Raw genomic sequence first — 21,137 nt, forward strand, 5'->3', positions numbered from 1 at the left:
CTCAAATCCACTCCACTCAATACACTTCAATCCACTCAATTCTAATCCACTTTACTCCAATCCAATCCATGCCAATCCACTCCAATCCAATCTACTCACTCTAAGGCACTCCAATCTAATCCTCAGGTAATCCTCTCCACTTTAATCCACTTCAATACACTCCACTCTAACCTTCTCCACTCTAATCCACTCTACAACATTCCTCTCTACTTCACTCCACTTTATTCTACGACACTCCACTCCACAACACAACACTCCACTCCACCCCACCCCACCCCACTAACTTCCAGCCATGCCAAACAGCAGCCACACTGGTGTACAACATGGCTAAAATACATTGCCAAGGCCAATAACTCTTGCACAGGCGAGCCCTATTGGCTTTGCCAGTGATTGTTTTGGCTCTTTGTGGGCCTGTTGTATAGTGTTGTGGGCAGGTTTTTACTGCTTATTTATATGATCTTACCACAAACATTGCTTGCAGCAAGCACAAAAGCATACAGTCTCTCATACCTTGCAAAACACATAAAGTGTGTCTTTACAAGTTTAAAACGGCCCTGATTTGCAAATGTGGCACCACTTTTTTAGCTATGTGATTCACTAATGGGGCCACTTTTAATTTGGTGAGGGGGCCTATTCTCTGTCCCAAACCGACCGTGCTTGTATAAGAGCACTGGACTGCACCACTTCACATCAGCTGTGTGCTGTATGTCAAGCACGGAGCAGAGGTAAGGCCCAGGGGCGCAGCTTGGTCAATAAAACTTGGGGGGCGGATGAGCTTCACATTTTTAACAATCACGCTAGCATATCATGTTAATAATTATATGGAAAGCAACGCACGATGGGGTCTTAAGAGCCGGTGGAAAGTGAAAGGAGTATGGATTGTGAGGGGTACTTAAAACACAGTATTTTGTAAGATAACCATGTTTTAAGACCTTCAAAACAGAAGTGTGTGTTTGTCTGAGTGAGTATTTAAAAATCCAAGGTAAAAATCGAACACACATCTTAACATAACTGACTGAAACCTCCTTTACCCAACTATTTATTCAATAATGTATTTATTAGGGGGGTGTAACGGCCCCAAACACCCCCCTCAATCCACGAAGCTAAGCCCCAGGTAAGGTCTGTAGGTCATGGTTATTCTGTGATCATGACAGCTAGGGAAGTGAGATGTCTCGCCAGGACCTGCTAATCTGCATCTCCTTGTCACCCAAAGAGGATTACACTTAAACTGTCTGGATTGTGTCCCACTTCGATCAAATCTTCCTAAATCTGACTTACTGTACAATGAGAAAGACATTACACCTGACACATGTTTCAAGGAAAGCAGAGCTGCGCGGGAAGGTGGCGCAGGAGGGGGTCCGCAAGGAGCAGAATGGCCTGGGCTAAGGTGGGAGTAATGTACACCTAACAGCTAAAAATGTGCTGCATACTCTGTGAAGTTTGTATAAAGGTAGGCGAGATAGAGCATTTAGGAGAAGTGTCGGGCTAGAGCTGAGCCAGGGGGCCCTGCTTGACTCTAAGAGCCATATCACGATCTTGTGCCAAAATAATGATGTCAATTCCAAAATCATGTGATGGTGCGGTAAACTGGGGAAGGGCTTGCCTGTTTCATTCGAGCTAGCAGGCGAAGATTTTGAGATGCTGTGTACACAGATAAGGACTGTGTGTGTTAAAGTCTCACATACACTTAGCAGTGATTTTTCTCTCACACATACCTACACAAAGACACACAAGCTCACACACTCGCAAGCACTCTGTAACTTTGGATTGGTAGGGGCAAGGCTCGGCTCGTTACAAGCTCAAGGGTCCTGGAGGACCGCAACCTGAGCCAGAACTCTGCATCCAAAAGTCACAAATGCCAAAAGTCATGATTAAGTCTGGGCGGTGAACTCCGCGCCGCTCGCGAAGTTTGTGGAGTTTTCCCTCATTCGCGTTCGTCAACGTCAAGTTGGCGAGCGCGAGTGAGGAAAATCCACCTCCCGGTGAGATTTTTCCTTGTTCGCGATCGTCAACATCAAGTTGGTGAGCCTGTGCGTGGAAAATTAACCTCCCGGCGAGATTTCTCAATGCGGGCGGTCAGATTTCTCATTGCGAGTGGTCGTGTATGCTTTTGACTGCTCGCGTTGAGATACCGTCCATTCACGTAAAAATCTACTCGAGCGGCAGAAAGGAAGCAGCGCCCGCTTGCACTGTGCAAGGTGCCATTCGCGATGATTGCACAGTGCGGACAAGCACCTGACACATAGCGGAACTCCGCGAACTCAGCCCAGGCTTAGTCATGACTCTTCACGTGCCATGACCTGATGTTATGTCGATGACAGATCCATGACACTGAAGATTTGTGCCCCACTCAGAATCAACAACTCATCTCTTATATTGTAAAATGGTTGCCTGTCAATCCATATACATTTGTTAACGTCAAAAACATCCAAATGCTCTTGCCTCCAACCTTGGAGGTCAAAACTTCAGGAGCAAGCAACTGGGAGCATTCTTTCTCTTCAATCACACCTGTTTCCTTAAATCTCTGGAGTTCAGCTTTCAGTGGTTTTATCATCAAATGAGGCTCCCCTCTTCTCTTTTGGAGCTACAAGCCATACCACTTTCATCAGGACTATCCCAAACTCAAGATCTCTGAGAAGGACCAGCTTCCCTCCAGTGACTTCTGGAAATTTCCTCAGAAAGTCCGTCACATAACTGTGTGATCATCATCACTTGTTCGGGTGCACTGGGGTTCAGTGTGAACCCCAGATCTCAATGATGCTGCTAACCAAGCAAGTTGCCTCCCCTCTTCACAACATAGACCTTGCCAACGGTTTTCCTTCCTCTAAATGTGATTTTCAAAGATCAACCCTTGTTATTTTGCACCTATAGACCTATCTATCTATATTACAAAGCATGAAAACACGTTAAAATATAAATGTTAACATATTTGTCCTTTCTTTAGTAACCTGATAATTTCATTGTTATATTCTTATATTATGTAAGTTGGAAAGGCTCATGTCTTTCTGGGACATATAGGGGCATATGGTACTCTGATTCTAGATGAAATGCCACTTTGCTTATTCATACATAACCACTATTGTAAAGTGAAATAAAAAAATATTAATTTATTAATAGCATAGAATTAAAACTATCGCAATTCAAAATATGTAAAAGTACAGGTAGTATAGTATAATCAAACTTATTACTGCACTTATGTACACAACATCTTATAATATTTATAACACAAACTCATGTCTCGTCCCGCTGCTCTGTTACATAAGACCCTTTCATCTTTAATCTGCTTAATCTTATTTTTCATTAGCACGCAAGACTGTATCATTACAGGATTCTCTAGCACAATCTTGTACACTGACCACGTGCATTAAGTATGGTACTTTATCTCTAATTATAGTATTGCTTTGCTCATCCATCTAACGCTGCCATCATGGAGTGAAATGTTCAACAAAAGGAACATAGTTATAAACAGCTACACAATGTATTATTTAAATTATTGTTAATAAATATATACTTAATAGCAATACAAAAATAAACTGTATGATACCCACTTGCTTTGTATTTATATCATATACCATCCATGAGTGCACTGCATACTGTGCACAATTTTTACACGAGACTCTTTGATCGGCAGAGTAATCCTTGTCATTATCTCACGAGACTGTGTAACCACAAGGTACTCTAAGACCTCGCTTGCGATTCATCAACTGATCATGCTCCCTATGCACGTTCACAAGATTTAGCTGAGTATCCTGACTGTAAACTGTATCCATAAATTACTGCTAAATCCACAAATACCTATGTAGCATATGCAATTTTGTGTTATTTTAATTATTTCTTTTCTTTTAGGTTTCAATATAAGAAAAGCTACAATTCTATATCTTTGTTTAATGGTCCCCAGCTGTAGTGCATTGCCTCAGATTAATTTTGTTTCTTTCCATTTCTGGAATTTCCCTTACTTCACAGGTGTGTATTCCATCATGCTCAGATTATCCAGTTCCTCTGATGTGTTGTTGTCTAGATACCCTGTTATGTATTCCACTCCATTTATGCCTGCACTTCTGTCTCCTCTAGTGTGTTGTCGTCAATCTTGAAGTCCATCTCCTCTTTGTGATATTCGCATCGGTGTGTCAGGATGCATAGCACGTGCTCAGAGCACTGGTCCCGCGTGGAGACACACTCCCCAGAATCTCCTGACCATGTGAATCTTCAGGAGAAAATAGAGGTGTGCAGAGTGTATGCACCACCTAGGCAGAGGTCTCGTGTCTCAGATGAACACACTACACTAAACACCTGAGCGAAGGCAAGAAAGTCTACATATCTCATGAAGCCACATTATTCTCATGAGCCTTGCAAACAGAGATATACATCTTGACTGCAAACAAATAAAACAAACACATTAGAGTTTGCAGTTAATAAATGAACTGTAATTGTATTACAGCTTAGGAAAATATCAACAACTTTCATTACAGAATAGAGAGTTGGAAACACAGACTGTCAGAAGACATATCATATACAATATCAGAAGTTAGATGCCAATACTATAGCCATCTTTTCTTATCTTTAAACATGCATACTCTGTAGAGTAGATCATGCCCAGCTGTATAACCAGGCAGTATGAGGCTATCCAGTGTCTCTGTTTCTCTCTTGCCTCGTTTCGCCATTCACATGTCTATGTCTAACTTAGGTGTTGTTACTGTAAGGTTGGTAGTGGGTTCAGAGAAGTGTGGAAGCTCACATCTCTCCAGTTGGCTCTGGATTGCACGGTTAGTGTATCTTGACATCCTCTATATCTGTCCTAGGTTACCAAAGATGTCACTGGGAATTTACATTTCTCTATTCAGTGAATGCAGTGATGCCTGGTACTTCATCGTTCTTACTCTCACAAGCCTGTTAGTCTACTTGTTTACATGAGACATCCACTGCTTTGCAGAAGAATTTCCTTAATTCTCACACAATTCATCTAAGTCTGAATCATTGCTTTACTACAGCACTTACAAATTCCATTGAGCTCAGACACATACAACATCCAGTGTAGAAAGTGGTCTAACATCCCTTTCCTCCTAAAAACACACCTCACCAAATCCGGTACATCCCCTTAAAAAGGCAACACCATGGGGGAACACCATGGGACAACTTTTAAGTCAAATTCTCTCTTGAACTATTATTTGCCCAAATATTACTAAGGTGGATGTGTTAAAAGACCCATGAATATTTCCCATTTAACTTGATGTTGCTGAATTCTGATTGTGTAGTGTGGTCTCTTGGATGCAGAACTAACACAACTGCTCTAACTTGATAATGGTTTCTGCTACACAAAATTATAAAAATAAAGTTTACCAAAGCTATATTAGAGCAATTTTACTCATGAATGAACACTTATTCCTAAAACAAACTGATGTAAAAAATGGAGTGGTGTACAGCTAATGCTGCAATATGAGTTTCGCCCAGAATTAAGACTCACTATATTTGGAGTCTGTCCAGCAAGTGTTTGGGGGCGAGTAGAAAAGCTCTGCACTAGAGCATTCACTGTGAGACCTGCTTTAACTGGAAAGTGATAATAACCCATTCAGAATTACCAATAAAATCAGTATTTCCTATATATAATATTAGAGAATAACTTGCAGAAATCGGGTCTCCCACACTGATTTAAGCATGTTAGTTTATAATTCTGGGCAACATATTTCTCCACGTTTGTCCTGAAGAAGTCCCCCACCAATACACATGTGTTAGGACCACATGCGGCATTATCACATGCATAGCAATATCGGTTTGGGCTAAAACTCAGTTTTCCGCCCAAATTGGCATTAAGAGCCCAGTTATAATGTGGTCCTCAGTGGCGTGAAAAGGATGTTGAATGTTAAACATGTCCACATTCTAAAGATACAATTCGTTTGATGGAGCTATTTTGTGTTATTTACAAAGATTTAGAATACTGTAATACAGCTGAATACATCATTCAAGTATCTTAATGAACTTTAAAACTTGCATTTAATGTTTTGTACTAAATGTATATGCTTCAATCCACTTTTTCCACAGTCTTCGATTTAAACTTTTAAATAGTCTATGCTTGCTACCCATGAGTAAGAATAATGCAGGCTTCTGTAGTAATGGTATATTTTACTTCAAAGTCTAACTCAGGATTCTGCTACCAAAATGCATATACAAATGTAATGTACCCAAACACAATAGACCCTGTACAGTGATACATAAAACATCCACACCACCCACTCTCATCCAATATACAGATGTCATATTCCGAGCCCAAACACCTCTGCTCCCACTGTCAGATACAACACCCCACCTTACAAACACATCTCCCACACCGCATATATATACCAACTAATTTTGCCTCCCATCAAAAAAAATGCGTTCCACACATAAACACATTTACCAGCACCTTTCCACACATAGACATACAGCTCCCTCATAAACACATCATACCCACACAAAACATATATAGTGGAAGTCCAACACAGATTGATACATCACTTCCCTCACAGAAATAAATAAACACACTTCCTCCACGCAACACACACATCCAGGCGCACCCCACCAACATAGCCCACATGAGCACAGCATGCACAGACACAGAACCCCTTCTGCACCTGCTAACAGGTTTATTTGCGGTTTCTCAAATACCGTTTATGCCAATTTCACATTTCATATGGGGGCACATTGCGACTTGCAATCAAGCGCAATATGCGAGTTGCAAATTGTCATGGTCATACATCTGGGGCCAAATGTATGACCATGACAATTTGCGACTCGCGAATTGTGCTCGATTGCGAGTAGCAATTTGCAAGTCGCAAAATGCTATGCACAACAGTGTCTGAGACACTGTTTGCGATTCCCAATTGGGTCACAAATTGCATTCCTCATCAATATTCATGAGGCACTCGCAATTTGCGACCCCATTTGGTATGGGTGGCCCTCCCAGGGATGGTGGCCTGCTGGGCTCAGAAGACCTCCATGTCTGGGACTGTTTTTAAATAAAGTAGTTTTTTTTAAATACAGCCCGTTTAAATATTTTAGGGTAGGTAGTGGTCCCTGGGACTACTGCCTGCCCCTAAAACATATTTTCCCCTGCATTTGTAAAGGGGAAGGGGTCCCCTGGGGACCCTTTCCCATTTGCGAGTGCATTACCACCCTCTTGAAGAGAGTGGTAAATTGCGAATGTTTTGCGACTGCAATTGCGGTCGCAATACATTCATACATGGGGTAGAGAGTCGCTAATAGGAAGGGACGCCCTTGAAACGCCCCTTCCTAATAGCGACTCGCTAAATAGGAATTGTACATGGCCCTATTTGTTTTTGCATGTGCAAAAGGTTGCTAACCCGCTTGGGCATGCAATTTAGGGTCGTACATCTGGCCCATGGTGCCTTATGTTGACCTTCTACATTTGAAGTCTGAGGGGATGCCTAGCTAGTTTAACTTTTGGATATTTAAATCATCCCCTGTTCTGTCAGCGTCATGCTGACTTTAATTTCCAGCAACAAAAGGAAATGTTGTATTCCCCTGCACAAATTCTATCACCATTACCAAGGCACAGTGCCATACTGAAAAATTAGAAAAATTTGTCCGACAAGCTGGTGGCTTGAAAAAAGCTGATAGGGCTAGGGCAAGATAGCCACAAATGAGGCTATGTCTGGCGTGTGACTAAATCTGTCCAAACGCTGCCAGCCTTTCAGAGGCATCGGTCTGTCTAAAACGTCATCCTTTGTCCCTGTAGATTCACATAATTTAGAGGAACTGTAAGACTGAACAGGTAAGGTAAGGGAGACAATGATGGAGACTAGTTTAAGGAAGCAAAATACACAAAAGAGGGGCATACAGCAAGTGACGGGGCATGTGGAAATCAAAACATTGGTGTGAATACCAAGAGAGCAATGGTAGCCATCTCTACAGAGGTGAAGCAAAGCTGGGATGGAATGCACCACAGGGGCGTGGAAGGGGACAAAGGACGGAAGCAACATGGGGGTGCGGACAGGGGCTGAAGCAAAATGGTGGTGCACCTCCGAAGCAATACTGGAAGCAGGTTTGAGGATCAAAGGAAAGACAGCAATGTGGACTTGGCAGGAAGAAAGCACACATGCATGAAGGCAATGCAGGAGTGTGGGGAGAAGCACACGGACGAGAAAGAGGAACACGGAGAGCGGAGGAGTGGGGAGAGAAGCTCACTGGGGAGACAGCTGGAATACACATCCATTCTTGTAGAGTGCTTAAAGGAAAAGAGAAAAGTAGCACCTGAAAAAGTAAGCAGAAGAAAAACACAATAATACACCTCTGTGCAAGAGGAGGGACAAACACAAGAAGAGGAAGGAAAGCCTACACATGCCTGTGAATAAGAAGTAAGCCAACGAGAGTTGCAATGAATCCGACCAATGGTAGTCAAGGACGGGCTCTAAGGCCACTGAAGTCTAACAATGTGTCTCGCAACACATATCAAATGTGCTATCTTAGGTGCGACCAAAGAAGATGCATCTTGCGAAACACGTTCATTTGTCCAACTATATAGGTGGCCCCACCAGTTTTATCCGTGACCCAGTGGGCCACTATCCTACCCATATCCCACCCCCCATGCCCAGCAAGACTCACTTCTTTCTTTCTGTTTGAATTGTCTCTTGCGGTCCAGCAGAGGAATCAGGGATGCTCTGGATGACCAGTGCTCTGGGTGACTCCCAAAAACAAAAACCAAGCTAGGAGGTCGTAGGACCGTTGTATTGTCATTGTATCCACCACTTCCCTTCTCAGAGTATTCATGTAGCTTGGGTTCAAAGTCAATCATACAGTTACCCTCCACCACACTATTCATGTAGATCAGTACCCTTACCTTCCCCCAGGGGGTCCAGAGTATGGATCATAAGCTGGAAGATGGTGCTGCGCAGGGTGCTGTTGTGCAGCGAGGCCGAGCTGCTTCCGCGTTGCAAGAACGGCTTGAGCTAGGCAAAGAGACAGCGGAGCGGTGTAAGTATTCGGGTCCTTGCACAGTGACAGGTGAGAAATCTAAATTACATGACCATTATAGATGACACACAGGGGTACAGGAAACAATACGTTAATCTGTTTCACAGTGTCAGCACCTGAGCTTAATCCCTCACATTTGTCAATTAGAATAGGTAGGGGAGAAGAAACAATGGGTCAAAATAACTTGTCAAGTCATCTCAATAGCTAATAACTAGGAGGGCGTGAATGCAAATGAATGTATTTTTGTTTTGAGCAGCACCCCTACTCTAACAGTGTTGAAGATGGCTTGTAAACCCCAAGGATTCTGCTGTGAAGTATGCGCCACCCAGAAGCAGCAGTGTGCTTTGCCGACCATCTGCCCAGCAATTGGTAAGAATGTGATGGACAATATTGGAAAGTGTGGTTTGAATGGCAAAGGATTTTTGATGGCTCAAGGTTTTTGTGACCGTTCGAGTACTTGATGATTCAATGTGTGGCTGCGGCAACTCAGTGTCAGCTCAATGTTTTAATGATGCCAGGTGTGTGCATCTGTGTGTCTCCGGATGTAGGTTCGGAGCAGTAATTGGTACCTAGTCCTCACAACTGTTGTTTTGGCAGTGATTCTGTCAGGATTTGTGTTTCTGTCGATGACCCTCAACATTCTTTTACAAAACTGCAGTTCTTCAAGTGGTAACTAGGTGTCACTCTGGAGTCACACCCAACTGAAATCCCCACAAATCTGCAGTAACTCAAGTCGTTCCTAAAGGAACCTCTCAAATCAGAAGCAAAAGCCTTTAAATTCTTTAATGAAGCGGCAGTACCTCAAGTAGTTTCTAGGTGTCCCTTTCACATCAAATGGAAGTGCCTCAAATGACCCTCACAAAGCTGAGGGAGTGTGGCTTGAACATTTACATTTGCTATTTTAATGAATTGAGTTTTTCTTCCTTAGGATAAATAAATAAATATGCCAGTGTTGTTTATGATGTTGAGGAAATATTACAGATTTCAGTGTATTTCCTGTTTTTTGTCTATGTATGTAATGATATCCTTCTATACATCCGACCTAACTGCTTAGCATTAGGGGCTTTTTTTAGGGTGGATGTATACATGTGTAAAAACAAAATGCAGTTCTTCAAAAGTGAAGGTTCCCAGTGGCTAAAGTGGGCCGACCCACTGTCCTATACTATATGCTGAGGTAGGAGGGAGCATACTTAAAGTGGCGTTTGAGCAGCAGTATGGATAAAAAGTGTTGACTGAAAGTCTCCCACACGCATGTATTTTTATTATGAGTTTTTGGGAAACCATGAGGCTGGCAAGATAGTTAAAACTTTCTTTCTGGGCGGGAAGACATGGTTCTTTGAGTCTCCGGAGGAAGCCTGGGGCTGGATGGAGGGATGGACCAGTGCTGGGAGCCAGAGACGAGATCGTAGTGGCAGATCGAGCCAGCAGAATGGAGGCCGCCCTAAACCACTTGTGAACAACTCCGCGGGGTGGAAGGCCAGACGAAGGAACCGAAGTGACAAAATGTAGGAGGGACCCACTTGTGAACAACTCCGCGGAGGTGGAAGGCCAGACGAAGGAACCGAAGTGACAAAACGTAGGAAGGACCTGAAGAGTAGAGAAACCCCGCCGGACACGCAAGTAGGGTGGAGGAAGGAAGCTACCGAGCATTACTCGCCACAAGACATTGAAGTTGGATGCTGGTAATCCGGGTTACAAAGCTGGGCCCTGTAGATGAAGGTCCACACGAGACTTGATCGTTACAAATAGTGGATGGCAGAACTCATACTAATGTGATATGAACATGCGGGGGACAGAACTGACTAACCCCGTGAATTTTCCGCAACTTAGGGGGGGAGAGAGGCACTCTGCCATGTTGGGGAGTGGGTAGTTCTAAATCCACGGGCAGGGGGGCAGGGAGGGCAGTGGGGGGAGGGAGCAAGAGGGGTGTTCACAGGTTCGTGGTTTTGTTGGTTTGCATTGTGATATTTTATCATTAGGTAGCTTTGCACAAAGGATATGGCCGTTACGTGTTATCTATCCATTTGACCTGCTACGTGGGGTGGGTAACCTAGCTATGGATGGACAGCCGCTATGTTTGGTGGGTTTTTGCTGTATTGACCAAGGATTACCATATACTGAGTTCCTTCCTGCAGTGGGGTTCGAGGGAGACCGGAAGAGAGATGTAGTGCCAGGGCACTTAGTGCCAACCATATTACACATACCGCTGTTGACCTGTTGGACTCTACCTTTCCACCTGTTCGATGATGGGGGGTGACAGGGATGTATCGCTTTCTATCCTTACCTGGAATGTAAATGGGATGGGTGACAAAATCAAGCAGGGAGTAGTTCAGCAGTACTTGAAACGCCAGTCTCCGGACGTGGTGTTGCTACAAGAGACACATTTAGTGGGGAATAAAAGTAAAGCCCTCACCTGGTGGGCATATAAACTTTTAGTACACGCAGACTACACCACAGGCTCATGAGGAACCGGTACCTTGGTTAAGAAAAACTTGGCCCTTATTGCACACCGGACATGGGCTGACCCCGGGGGTAGATTTGCTGTCTTGGAGGCTCAGTGGGAGGGAAGAGCGCTTAACATAATTTCACTATATTTGCCACCGGCACTGGGTAAAGAAGCCTTAGCGGACCTGGGCAAGATACTGACTGGCCTTCCCGCAGGCACACTGATTCTAGGAGGGGACTATAACCTAACCATTAACGATACACTTGACACCCACAACGACCGGGGGCTAAGCCGAACGGACTAATGGCAGAATTTATAACGGCTATGGGCCTCATAGATATAGGACGTGGAGTACACCTAAACACGCCACAATTTATCTACTTTTCTAATGCACATAGGAGCTCATCCCGCATTGATTACTTCCTGACTCAAGCGGCAACAATAGGCGGTTTCAAACACCCCCGGGTTCTGCCGAGAGGGATTTCAGATCACTCCCCGGTATGGATCGAATACACACACTGGGAGGACCTCCCTCGCACATCGATTGTGATAGACCCGTGGTTGCTGAAAATACCGGATATTAAAGAGGAATTGTACACACACACCAGGAACTACTTTGAGGACAATTTAGGGTCGGTTGATTCGGCGCTTATTCTTTGGGAAGCATTTAAGGTGATATTAAAGGGGCGGGCCCTGTCACTAAAAACTGGATATATACGGAACAAACGTCGAGTACTGCTCCAGTTACAGGATGAGCTTAAGCAATTGGAATTAGACAATGCCAGCAGACATACAGACAACACACAACACCGTCTCATACTCAAACAAGACGAGTACAAACTAAAAACGAGGGAGCATATGATGACCAAACATCTTAATATGCAACATAGGCTATACAAATTGGGGGATAGGGCTGGGAAGACACTAGCATGGTTAGAGAAAAGGGACCAAGGGGATAGATGGGTGCAACGGTTAGAACTGCCTGATGGCGCAACGGTCACGCATCCCAAAGATATAGCGGAGGCGTTTGCAAATCACTTCGAGAAAATCTATTCTCCCTCTACCACCTACACTGCAGAGGATTCCCGCCAACTTCTCTCTGATAGTGACCTACCCAGACTCTCCGAATCGGAAAGGGATACCCTTGATAGGGACCACTCTGATGAGGAAATTCAGAAAGCCATTACTCAAATCCGATCGGGTAAGGCGATGGGGCCCAACAGCACCCCTATTGAGTTCCTAAAGGTGACGGCCTCTCAGATAACCCCACATCTCCGGGCCATGTACAACGAGAGCTATGAGACCGGACGACTCCCACCAGATCAACGTCTAGCTACCATAGTAGTTATCCGCAAACCTGGAAAACCCGGGGACGACTGCGGGTCATATAGACCAATCTCCTTGATTAGTGTAGAGGCTAAGGTATTGGCAAAAGTACTTGCTACTAGGTTGGTTGCGGTTATCGCCTCCTTGGTTCACCCGGACCAGTCGGGCTTTATGCCCGGTAGGAACACGGCACTTAATATCCGTCGTCTCCATAACGTACTGGCACGCAGAGTCTATTTGGAGGACGATGCAGTGGTCCTCTCACTGGATGCCTCTATGACTCGGGTTTGGTCCGAGGTTTTTGAGGTGGATACAGCTGCTCTATAAGGATATACAGGGTCAAATACGAGTTAACAATTACACGTCCCGTGCTTTTACACTAAGAAGGGGTACCCAACAGGGTTGCCCACTGTCGCCACTGATATTTTCCCTCATGCTAGAGCCACTCGCGGCGTGGATATGGCGGGATGCAATGGTGCAGGGGTTGAAATGGACACAGGACCAGGAGGATAGAATATCATTATACGCAGACGATATATTGCTTTATCTTGCCTCCCCCTATAGGTCCATTTGTACTATCCTGGACATCTTCACAAACTTTGGAAAGTATGCCGGGTACGCCATCAACTGGAACAAATCTACACTGTTTATGCTTCGTGGGCAGGTTCCTCCCCTCCCAGCAGATTGCAAGCTAGAGGTGGCCAGGGATGGTTTTCGATATCTGGGGATATATGTCACTGCAAATCCGGCCCTGTTTCATAGCCGTAATCTGGCCCCCCCACTGACCCGATTGCGAACTGATGTGAAGCACTGGAGGTCTTTGTCGCTATCCCTGGTGGGACGGGCCGTCTTCTTTAAGATGCTTGCTCTCCTGCGTTTTTTATATTTTCTCCAGAACTGTCCGAACCGTGTTCCGGATACATATTTTGCGGCGGTGGAGAGTGAGATTCGTACCTTGCTGTGGGATGGGGGAGCCCCTGGTGTATCACTGAAAAAGCTAACCAAGGGATGGTACGATGGTGGCATAGCCCTGCCAGACCTAAAATTATACTACTGTGCCTCACAGCTGGTGGCAGTGAATCACTGGATGTACCGGCCCCCAAATGAACTGGCATATGTGCTAGACAGTTACCAAACTGGACGAGCCGGGTACCTGTGCGCGCTTTATTCCAAAGTCAAAAAGCATAAGCTTATTGGACCCATGCCTCACACAATCGACATCTGGCGCCAGGCGAACTCCCAATTGGGTTGGGCAAACACCCTTACAAAGGCGACACCCTTGTGGCAGACCCAGAGACTAGGTACCCTTTGTCACCAACCGGGGTTTGACAAGTGGGACTTGATTGGAATCTCAAGTGTTGGCGATTTGATCAAAAAAGGTTCCATTCTTAGGTTTGGGGAACTGAAAGAAACCTACCACATGGCGCAAGAGGAAATGTTTCGCTACTTGCAAATTGGACACGCCCTTCTGACTGCTTTTACTGACATTAAAGACATACCAGAGTCGTCACCACTAGAGGACCGGTTATTAGATGGGCCGATACACTCGAAGGCCATTTCCCTAACCTATAAGAAGTTGTGTAACAACCTACCCGATACTGTCGAGCCACTTCGAGAGAAGTGGCAAAGCGACATGGCACCCATAGAGGAAGAGGACTGGAGGGAGGCCCTGATGTCTCCTAGGGAGGCGGCTATCACCCTCCGCTACCAGCGGATTCAACTCCGGATCCTACACCGGTCCTACATGACTAGGGTCATCCTGGCCAAGATAGGTGCTAGAAGGGATGCGCTCTGTCTTAGGGGGTGTCAACAGGACGCCACTTTTTACCACATGATATGGGACTGCCCTGCTGTGAAACCGATATGGGAGGGGGCCATGACTAAACTTCAAACCGTACTGGGGAAAAAGTTAGCTCTTACGCCTCAGATGGGCTTACTTAATATATGGGCAGCTACAGACCTCACGGAGATTGAGCAACAGACGGCAACACTAGGCTTTACCTTGGTTAAACGTGAAATAGCGCGTCACTGGGGAGCGGCAGACGCACCATCTGTACGGGTATGGGTACAGGAGCTTGATAGATGTATGATAGCAGAAAAGGAAGTGTTCATAACTCATGGTTGCCCCAAGAAGTGGGATAAGAAATGGAAGGCCTGGACTGTATATCGAGGAAGTATATGTACATCCCCGATGGTGGAATTGGCAATGAGGAAGAGTGAACTCAGGGAAGTGTTGAAACAGTAACCGCAATTCACGACTCTTTGCCTATGTATAATGTGGTCAACGAAAATGCTAACAATGATGATACTCTGTGTGTGATTATTGCAAAATTTCAACAACAAAAAAAGGAATAAGAGACCTAAAATGGCAGTGCCTCCTGATGCGCGATGCAGCATGAAGAATAATATGTAAACACTGCACACTGGAAAGATAGAAATAAGCTTCAACTGTTGCGTGCACCTTCAGCTGATCTTATATTCCTGGAAGCAGAAGCGCCAATGGCATCAGATAAAGCCGTGCTCCCAGGAGTTCACCTGAGCCAATCAGGAGAGTCAAGGAGCAGAGGCCATGTTGTGCGGCGCTCGTGAAGTATCACCCCAGGAACTTTTTTTTACAGTCTTACTAGACAAGCAAAGTTCGGGTGGATCCTGCATCGAAGCCACTTGCTGCTTTATTAAATGCAGCAATGATTGCATGGGAGCACATCTAGAGTGATTGCTCTGCAGATGTACACCACCCTGACAACAGAGCTATTTGCTCTAAAGATCACTACAAAGTAACCACAGGTCACACATGGCACATTATGAAGAATGTATAAAAAACAATTACTTTGTTGTAACAACTCTTTGAGGATGCCACAAGGTCATATGCTTGGCTTTATATTAGGCAAATAAACTAACTGAGGTAGTTCACTATTTTCCTAAAAGACTATGATAATGCAGTATAAGAAGACATTTGACATTTGAAGATTTGAGACATAGGTCAGTGCATGGTTAGGATGTACGTCCACTGCCAACAAATTGCAAATTAAACTTTCTTTTAAAACAAAAAAAAACAACAAAAAAAAATGTCTTTCTATAGGCAAGATCTAGAAACACTCCTGTAATCTTTAGATCATACACAAGACAGGATGTCCTTTCTTTTAGATTTATTGGAGTATAGACGGCAAGATGCTGATGTGGATGATATCACTTTCACAATTGGGAATAAAAAGCACTCATCAATTAATACTAGTAGATAATGTCCTGAGTCTAAAGGGCCATAAAAGTCTGCCACTATACTAGACCATTCAGCATCAGGCAATTTAGACATGATTAACTCTTCCATTACTCTTTCCTTTGTAGTGCATTGACATAGATGACATGTTTTTTTCACTTCTTCCACTTCACTATCTAGTCCTGGGAACCACATTTTTTCTCTTAAGTTTTTTGTTGCCAATATCCCTCTGTGAGCCAGATCAATGACACGTCTTTGTAGACCTTCTGGAAATATCAATTTATTTCCCCTTAAAAGTACTCCAGATGATGCAATTGCTAACTCTGAATGTATGTTTTTGAATGCTAGGACATTTACGTTCATTTGAAATTGTGTTGCGGTATTAATTAATCTCCATTTATAGTCAAGTATAATCCTATTTACTTCTCCAAGAGTTTCATCTTTGTTGGTCATTTCAATCAATTCTTTTTCTGAAATAACCTCTGGTACCGTAGATCTGATGATGAAACATATACAGTCTTCTGCTTCCAAATCTCTTTTTGACTGTGTTTCAGCAGGATGTCGAGATAGATAATCTGCTGGATTAAATTCTTTTCCTGGCTTGTGAACAATCTTAAAATCGCAATCCATTAGACGCATTCCCCATCTCTCAATACGTGGTGGCATTTTAACTTTTGGATTTCCAGATATTGGAATTAATGATTGATGATCTGTTATTATAACAAACGGTTTGCCAAATATGAAATCATGGAAATACTCAAATGCCCATGCAACTGCCAGACTGTCTTTTTCTGGTTGTGAATATCTCTGCTGTACATCAGTTAGACTTTTACTAGCATGTGAGATCACATATCAAGGAGTCTCCCTCTCAGGTTTGTACAGAATTAATATCGGGCCAAGTCCCACTGGGCTAGCATTCACCACTAATTATGTGCACAATTGTGGATCAAAATACTTCAGATTAGCTGCAGCTGATAAATTCAGTTTTATTTGTTTAAACACTTGCTCACAGTTTAAATACCAATTAAATCTTTTACCTTTCTTTGTTAGTTCTCTAAGCGGGGCACTTATAGTAGCATAGTCTTTTATTTACCGTGAACAATAACTGCCCATTCCCAGAAACGAACGCAGTTCTGATATATCTTTAGGAATGACTATTGAGTTTAGAGAGAATATTTTTTGGAGAACAGGTCTCATACCTTTGTGAGAAAATATGTGTCTGTAGAACATTAATTCAGATTTATTTATGTCACATTTTCCAAGGTTGACTGTTAAGCCAGCTGCTACAAGCTGTTGACAAACTTAATTTAAAGCTAGATCATGTTCCTCTTGATTTTTTCCAAATATATCATCACTGTAATTTATAGCATTTTTTACTGGTCTTATTATATTTTTTATAGTTTCCTGAAAGATTTCAGCATCTGAACATATACCAAAATTCAATCTTTTGTATCTGAAAAGACCTACATGTGTTAAAAACATGGTTATGTACCGAGACTGGTTGTCTATCTCCAACTGGTGGTATCCTTTATATCAATCTAATTTCGAGAACACAGTTGAACCAGAAATACTATTTCTCATGTCAAATGAAATGTGGGCCCGGATATCTCTCTCTTTCAATTGCTGTGTTAGCTACTCTCTTGTCCACACAGATTCTTATAACCTCTGTATCTTTTTTTGAGACTACTACAATTGGAGATATCCATGGTGTTGGCCCAGATACTGGTTCGATGATGTCTTGTTAAAGAAGTGAATTTATTTCCTTCACAACTTTTGTCTGTAAATGTACTGGGACCCTCCTGTGAGTTTGTGCAACAGGTTTTATAGCTTTATTAATATGTAGTGCTATTGCTTTGTCTTTTAGCTTTCCTAAACCTGTGAATAACTGTGTGTACTGTTTTAAAATATGATGATCAGTTGTAACATTACACGTCATTGCTAACAGACCCATAATTTGAGCCGTGACATTGCTCAACAAACATGGTCTAGGAACTTCACCTTCTAGCACATGAATTTCTTCTTTGCTGCTTTTCTCTCCATACCATATAGTTTCTTCAAAGTTTCCTAAGCATAGGACAGGGTTCTTTGCTTCCCACTGAAAAACACTTACACAGGATGGGGTTAAAAGTGGCCGTTTCTCCATATTTTGATACACCGTTACACACATTATGTTACATGTTGCACCACTATCCAACACAATAGGAACTTTTTGAGAACCTACTGTAATATACACAGTCGTTGTTTTCTTAATTTCTTCTCTTCTAATCATGTTGATTTGCTTAAATTCATTTTCTTCAGACGTCATATACAGTCTTTCTGACTGTTCAGGCTTTTCATCCTCATAATCCTGTTCAATACTTTGCATCTGTCATACATGTTTAACATTACCTATTAAACTTTTATATTCAGGGTGTATTAATTTACTCCAATTCTCTTTTTTATTCCATGTTTCTGCTTTATCTTTTTTAAACTTGCATACACTTGTAAAGTGATTAAATCGTCCACATTGTTGACCGAGTGCTCAACATATTTTTGAATGTGGAAAAAAGAATCCACACCTATAAAACAATCTTTTTATTTTATTTTGTATATCTGTTTTTTCAAAATTCATGTCTTTCTTTTTTCATTTGTCGTACTTGTTCCACGGTTTTTATCCTACCTTGTTCCATGTTGTCAGCGTGTTTTTGTGCTTCTGTTCTAGCCATGCGAAGTATTGTCTGTAAATCATATGTTTTTCTAACAATTTGTTTCTGAATTTGATAGACGGACACCCTTGAATTATTTTTAGTCTTATTGCGTCTTCGTTATTACATTTCTAAAATTCACAAAAAGTAACTAGCTTCCTTAGTCTTGTTACATGTTCATCCATAGATTCATCTACATTTTGAAATGCTACACTGAAGTTATATCTTCCAAAATAAAGATTTCTCTGTGGATCAGATTTGTTGTTTAGACATTGAATAAGTCCTTTATATGTTGTCCTTTCATGTTCTGGGAAAGTGATAATTAGGTATTCAACATCATCACCTACTAGGTTGACTAAAAGATCTTTTGCCAGTTTATCCGTGTCTTTTTCACACGTGGCACTTAGAAAATATTCAAACCTTCTTACCCATTTTTCCCATCTTTGTGCGATATTTTGCTAATCAGTCAAAAGAAAAGGTCAAAAGAAAAGGTAAGGGTCTTCTAAAAATTGAACTTGATACAGTTCCTTCACCATTGTATGTTTCGGTATCAGTATTAATGTTTGTTTCACTGCTTGATTCTCTGATGGACATTATAATTAAATGAGAGAAGAGAAAAAAAAAAGTTTGTTTTAAATAATGTAAACTTGACTTTGTATCTGTTTCTGTTTTCTTATTTTTATTTCTCACTTCAAGCAGACTTAAAAGTGAAAAGGTAAGAAAAAAATCTTGCCTATCTTTAAAATGGCCACCAGAATCAAAACTTCCTCAGGCTAACTTTTGCCTGACTTGTGTGAATAGCGTTTTTCAAGTCTTTAAGCAGGTATTTGCCTCTTGTTAAAATAGCGGCTGCACTGTGCGTGAGTAGCGTCCTACTTGCGTGGTGCGCGTAACTTGCTGCTTTAAAAAAAAAAAAAAAACAGACACAGAGACTTCAGCACACATGCACACAGCAGAGTCTGCCTTTCCAATGCGTGGTGCGTGTCACATGCTGCTTTTTAGGTCTCGGCTAGCGAAGGCTGCGCTTGCGCAGTCTCGCTCGCGAGATTTAATGACTTGGAGAAGAGGGGCTTGAACCCGCCCCTCTTCTCCCCTGTTCTCCATTGGCTGGCCTCTTGAATGCTGGCCAGCCATTGGAGAAGAGGTCAGTCATTCCGATTAGGCCCCGTCCTTTTCGGATCGGGGGGCGTGTTTTTTGCAAGAAGTCTCATTCTCTCCTCCAGCCAATGGCTGGAGAAGAGAAAAGACAAACACGCCCCCGAATCCGAAAATGCCGCTGCCTTTCTCCGAGGCATTTCTGCTCTGCCTCGGAGAAAGGCAGTTGTCTCTCTCTCTCTCTGTTTCTGTCGTGTTTCTTTCTCTCCCCCTTTCTTGTTATTGTTGCCAGCGCTCTTCCTAACCCCTCGGGTCCCCGAACGCCCACCCCGTCCCGCGGCCTAGCGGATTTGTAACTCCGCTCGGCAGCAGTAGTTCTGTGTTTTTTTCGCTCTCTCTCCTGCTGCCGCCTTGGGCCCTGCGGACGCAGGGAGAGGGAGGGAGGCAGCCAGGGAGAATTGGGAAGCACGGGGGGAGGAGGAGAGGGGGAGTGGTGACTCGACTGTCCATGAAAGGGAAGCCAGATTGAGCGAGCCGAGAGCGTGACGTTATCGCCTGTGAGAAGGGGTGCCCGGGATTCCATTAACGCCAGCCGAAGGAAAGAGTCACCTCTAAGGGGTGTGTGAGCCGGGCCGGGCGGCTTCAAGTGTGGAACGTTGAGGCAGTTGATCCCTTTCTCCCCCCCCTTGACGGACGGTTCCATATTGGGGTCCGCTTGTTGCTGACGGACTCGCCCCGCTGAAGGTGAGTCCAAGGCTGGGGCCGGCGCCAGAGGCCGGGCGCCCCTTGGGGTCCGCTCAGGCTGGGGGGGTTTTCCAGTTGCTAGCCCCGAGAGTGCGCACTTGCTCCTGCTGGGAAGTTTTCCTTTAATTCCAGGTCCCGTTTTCTATAAGTAAAACCTGTCGGGCGGCTTTGTTTGGCACTGGAACAGGTGAACAACGGTTTTTATTTAACGAAAGTGAAGGTTGCCGCTAAAGGGCGGTTTCTCGTCACTGTACCCTGCCAATCAGCTTCGGGTGTCCTTAGTGGCAGGACGCGAGGAGCGGTGCTGTCAGGACACGTGTCCTAGACCTGCATTTTATTTGGGCAAAAAGTTGCTCTTTTGGTATAGTAAATAATTGCATAGTGTGTGCTGTTTAATCAAGCCCATGATTATTTGGTCACACTTTCCCCACCCACTTGGCTAGTTTTAAAATATTTGCGCACAGTGGTATTTGCTCAACTACTTTTATTGTAATTGAAAAGCACATATAGTTTAACAAAATCCCTAGTTTAACGATCTGCCCCAAATCCTGTTTGCATTTGAGTAATTATGACATCAGCCATCACAGGGACACGCCCCTTACATAAATTAAGCCCACGCGACTCTCCCTCCAGCCTGCACTGCATTAATGCCATTTGCTCG

The 21,137-nt window shown here is 43.5% G+C and overlaps 1 protein-coding gene across 2 annotated transcripts in view; it reads right to left on the reverse strand.

The window, feature by feature from the left end:
- Positions 1-21,137, reverse strand: part of SLC24A1 (solute carrier family 24 member 1) — a 186,326-nt gene that overhangs the window by 131,589 nt on the left and 33,600 nt on the right. For both annotated transcript variants that reach the window (XM_085646365.1, XM_085646364.1), the window contains exon 4: positions 8,831-8,939. In XM_085646365.1, coding sequence (XP_085502491.1) covers positions 8,831-8,939 — 109 coding nt within the window. The remainder of the gene's footprint in view (positions 1-8,830; positions 8,940-21,137) is intronic.

The sequence above is a fragment of the Triturus cristatus genome, chromosome 3_1 (genome assembly GCF_964204655.1).
Source record: "Triturus cristatus chromosome 3_1, aTriCri1.1, whole genome shotgun sequence".
Taxonomy (NCBI): Eukaryota; Metazoa; Chordata; class Amphibia; order Caudata; family Salamandridae; genus Triturus; species Triturus cristatus.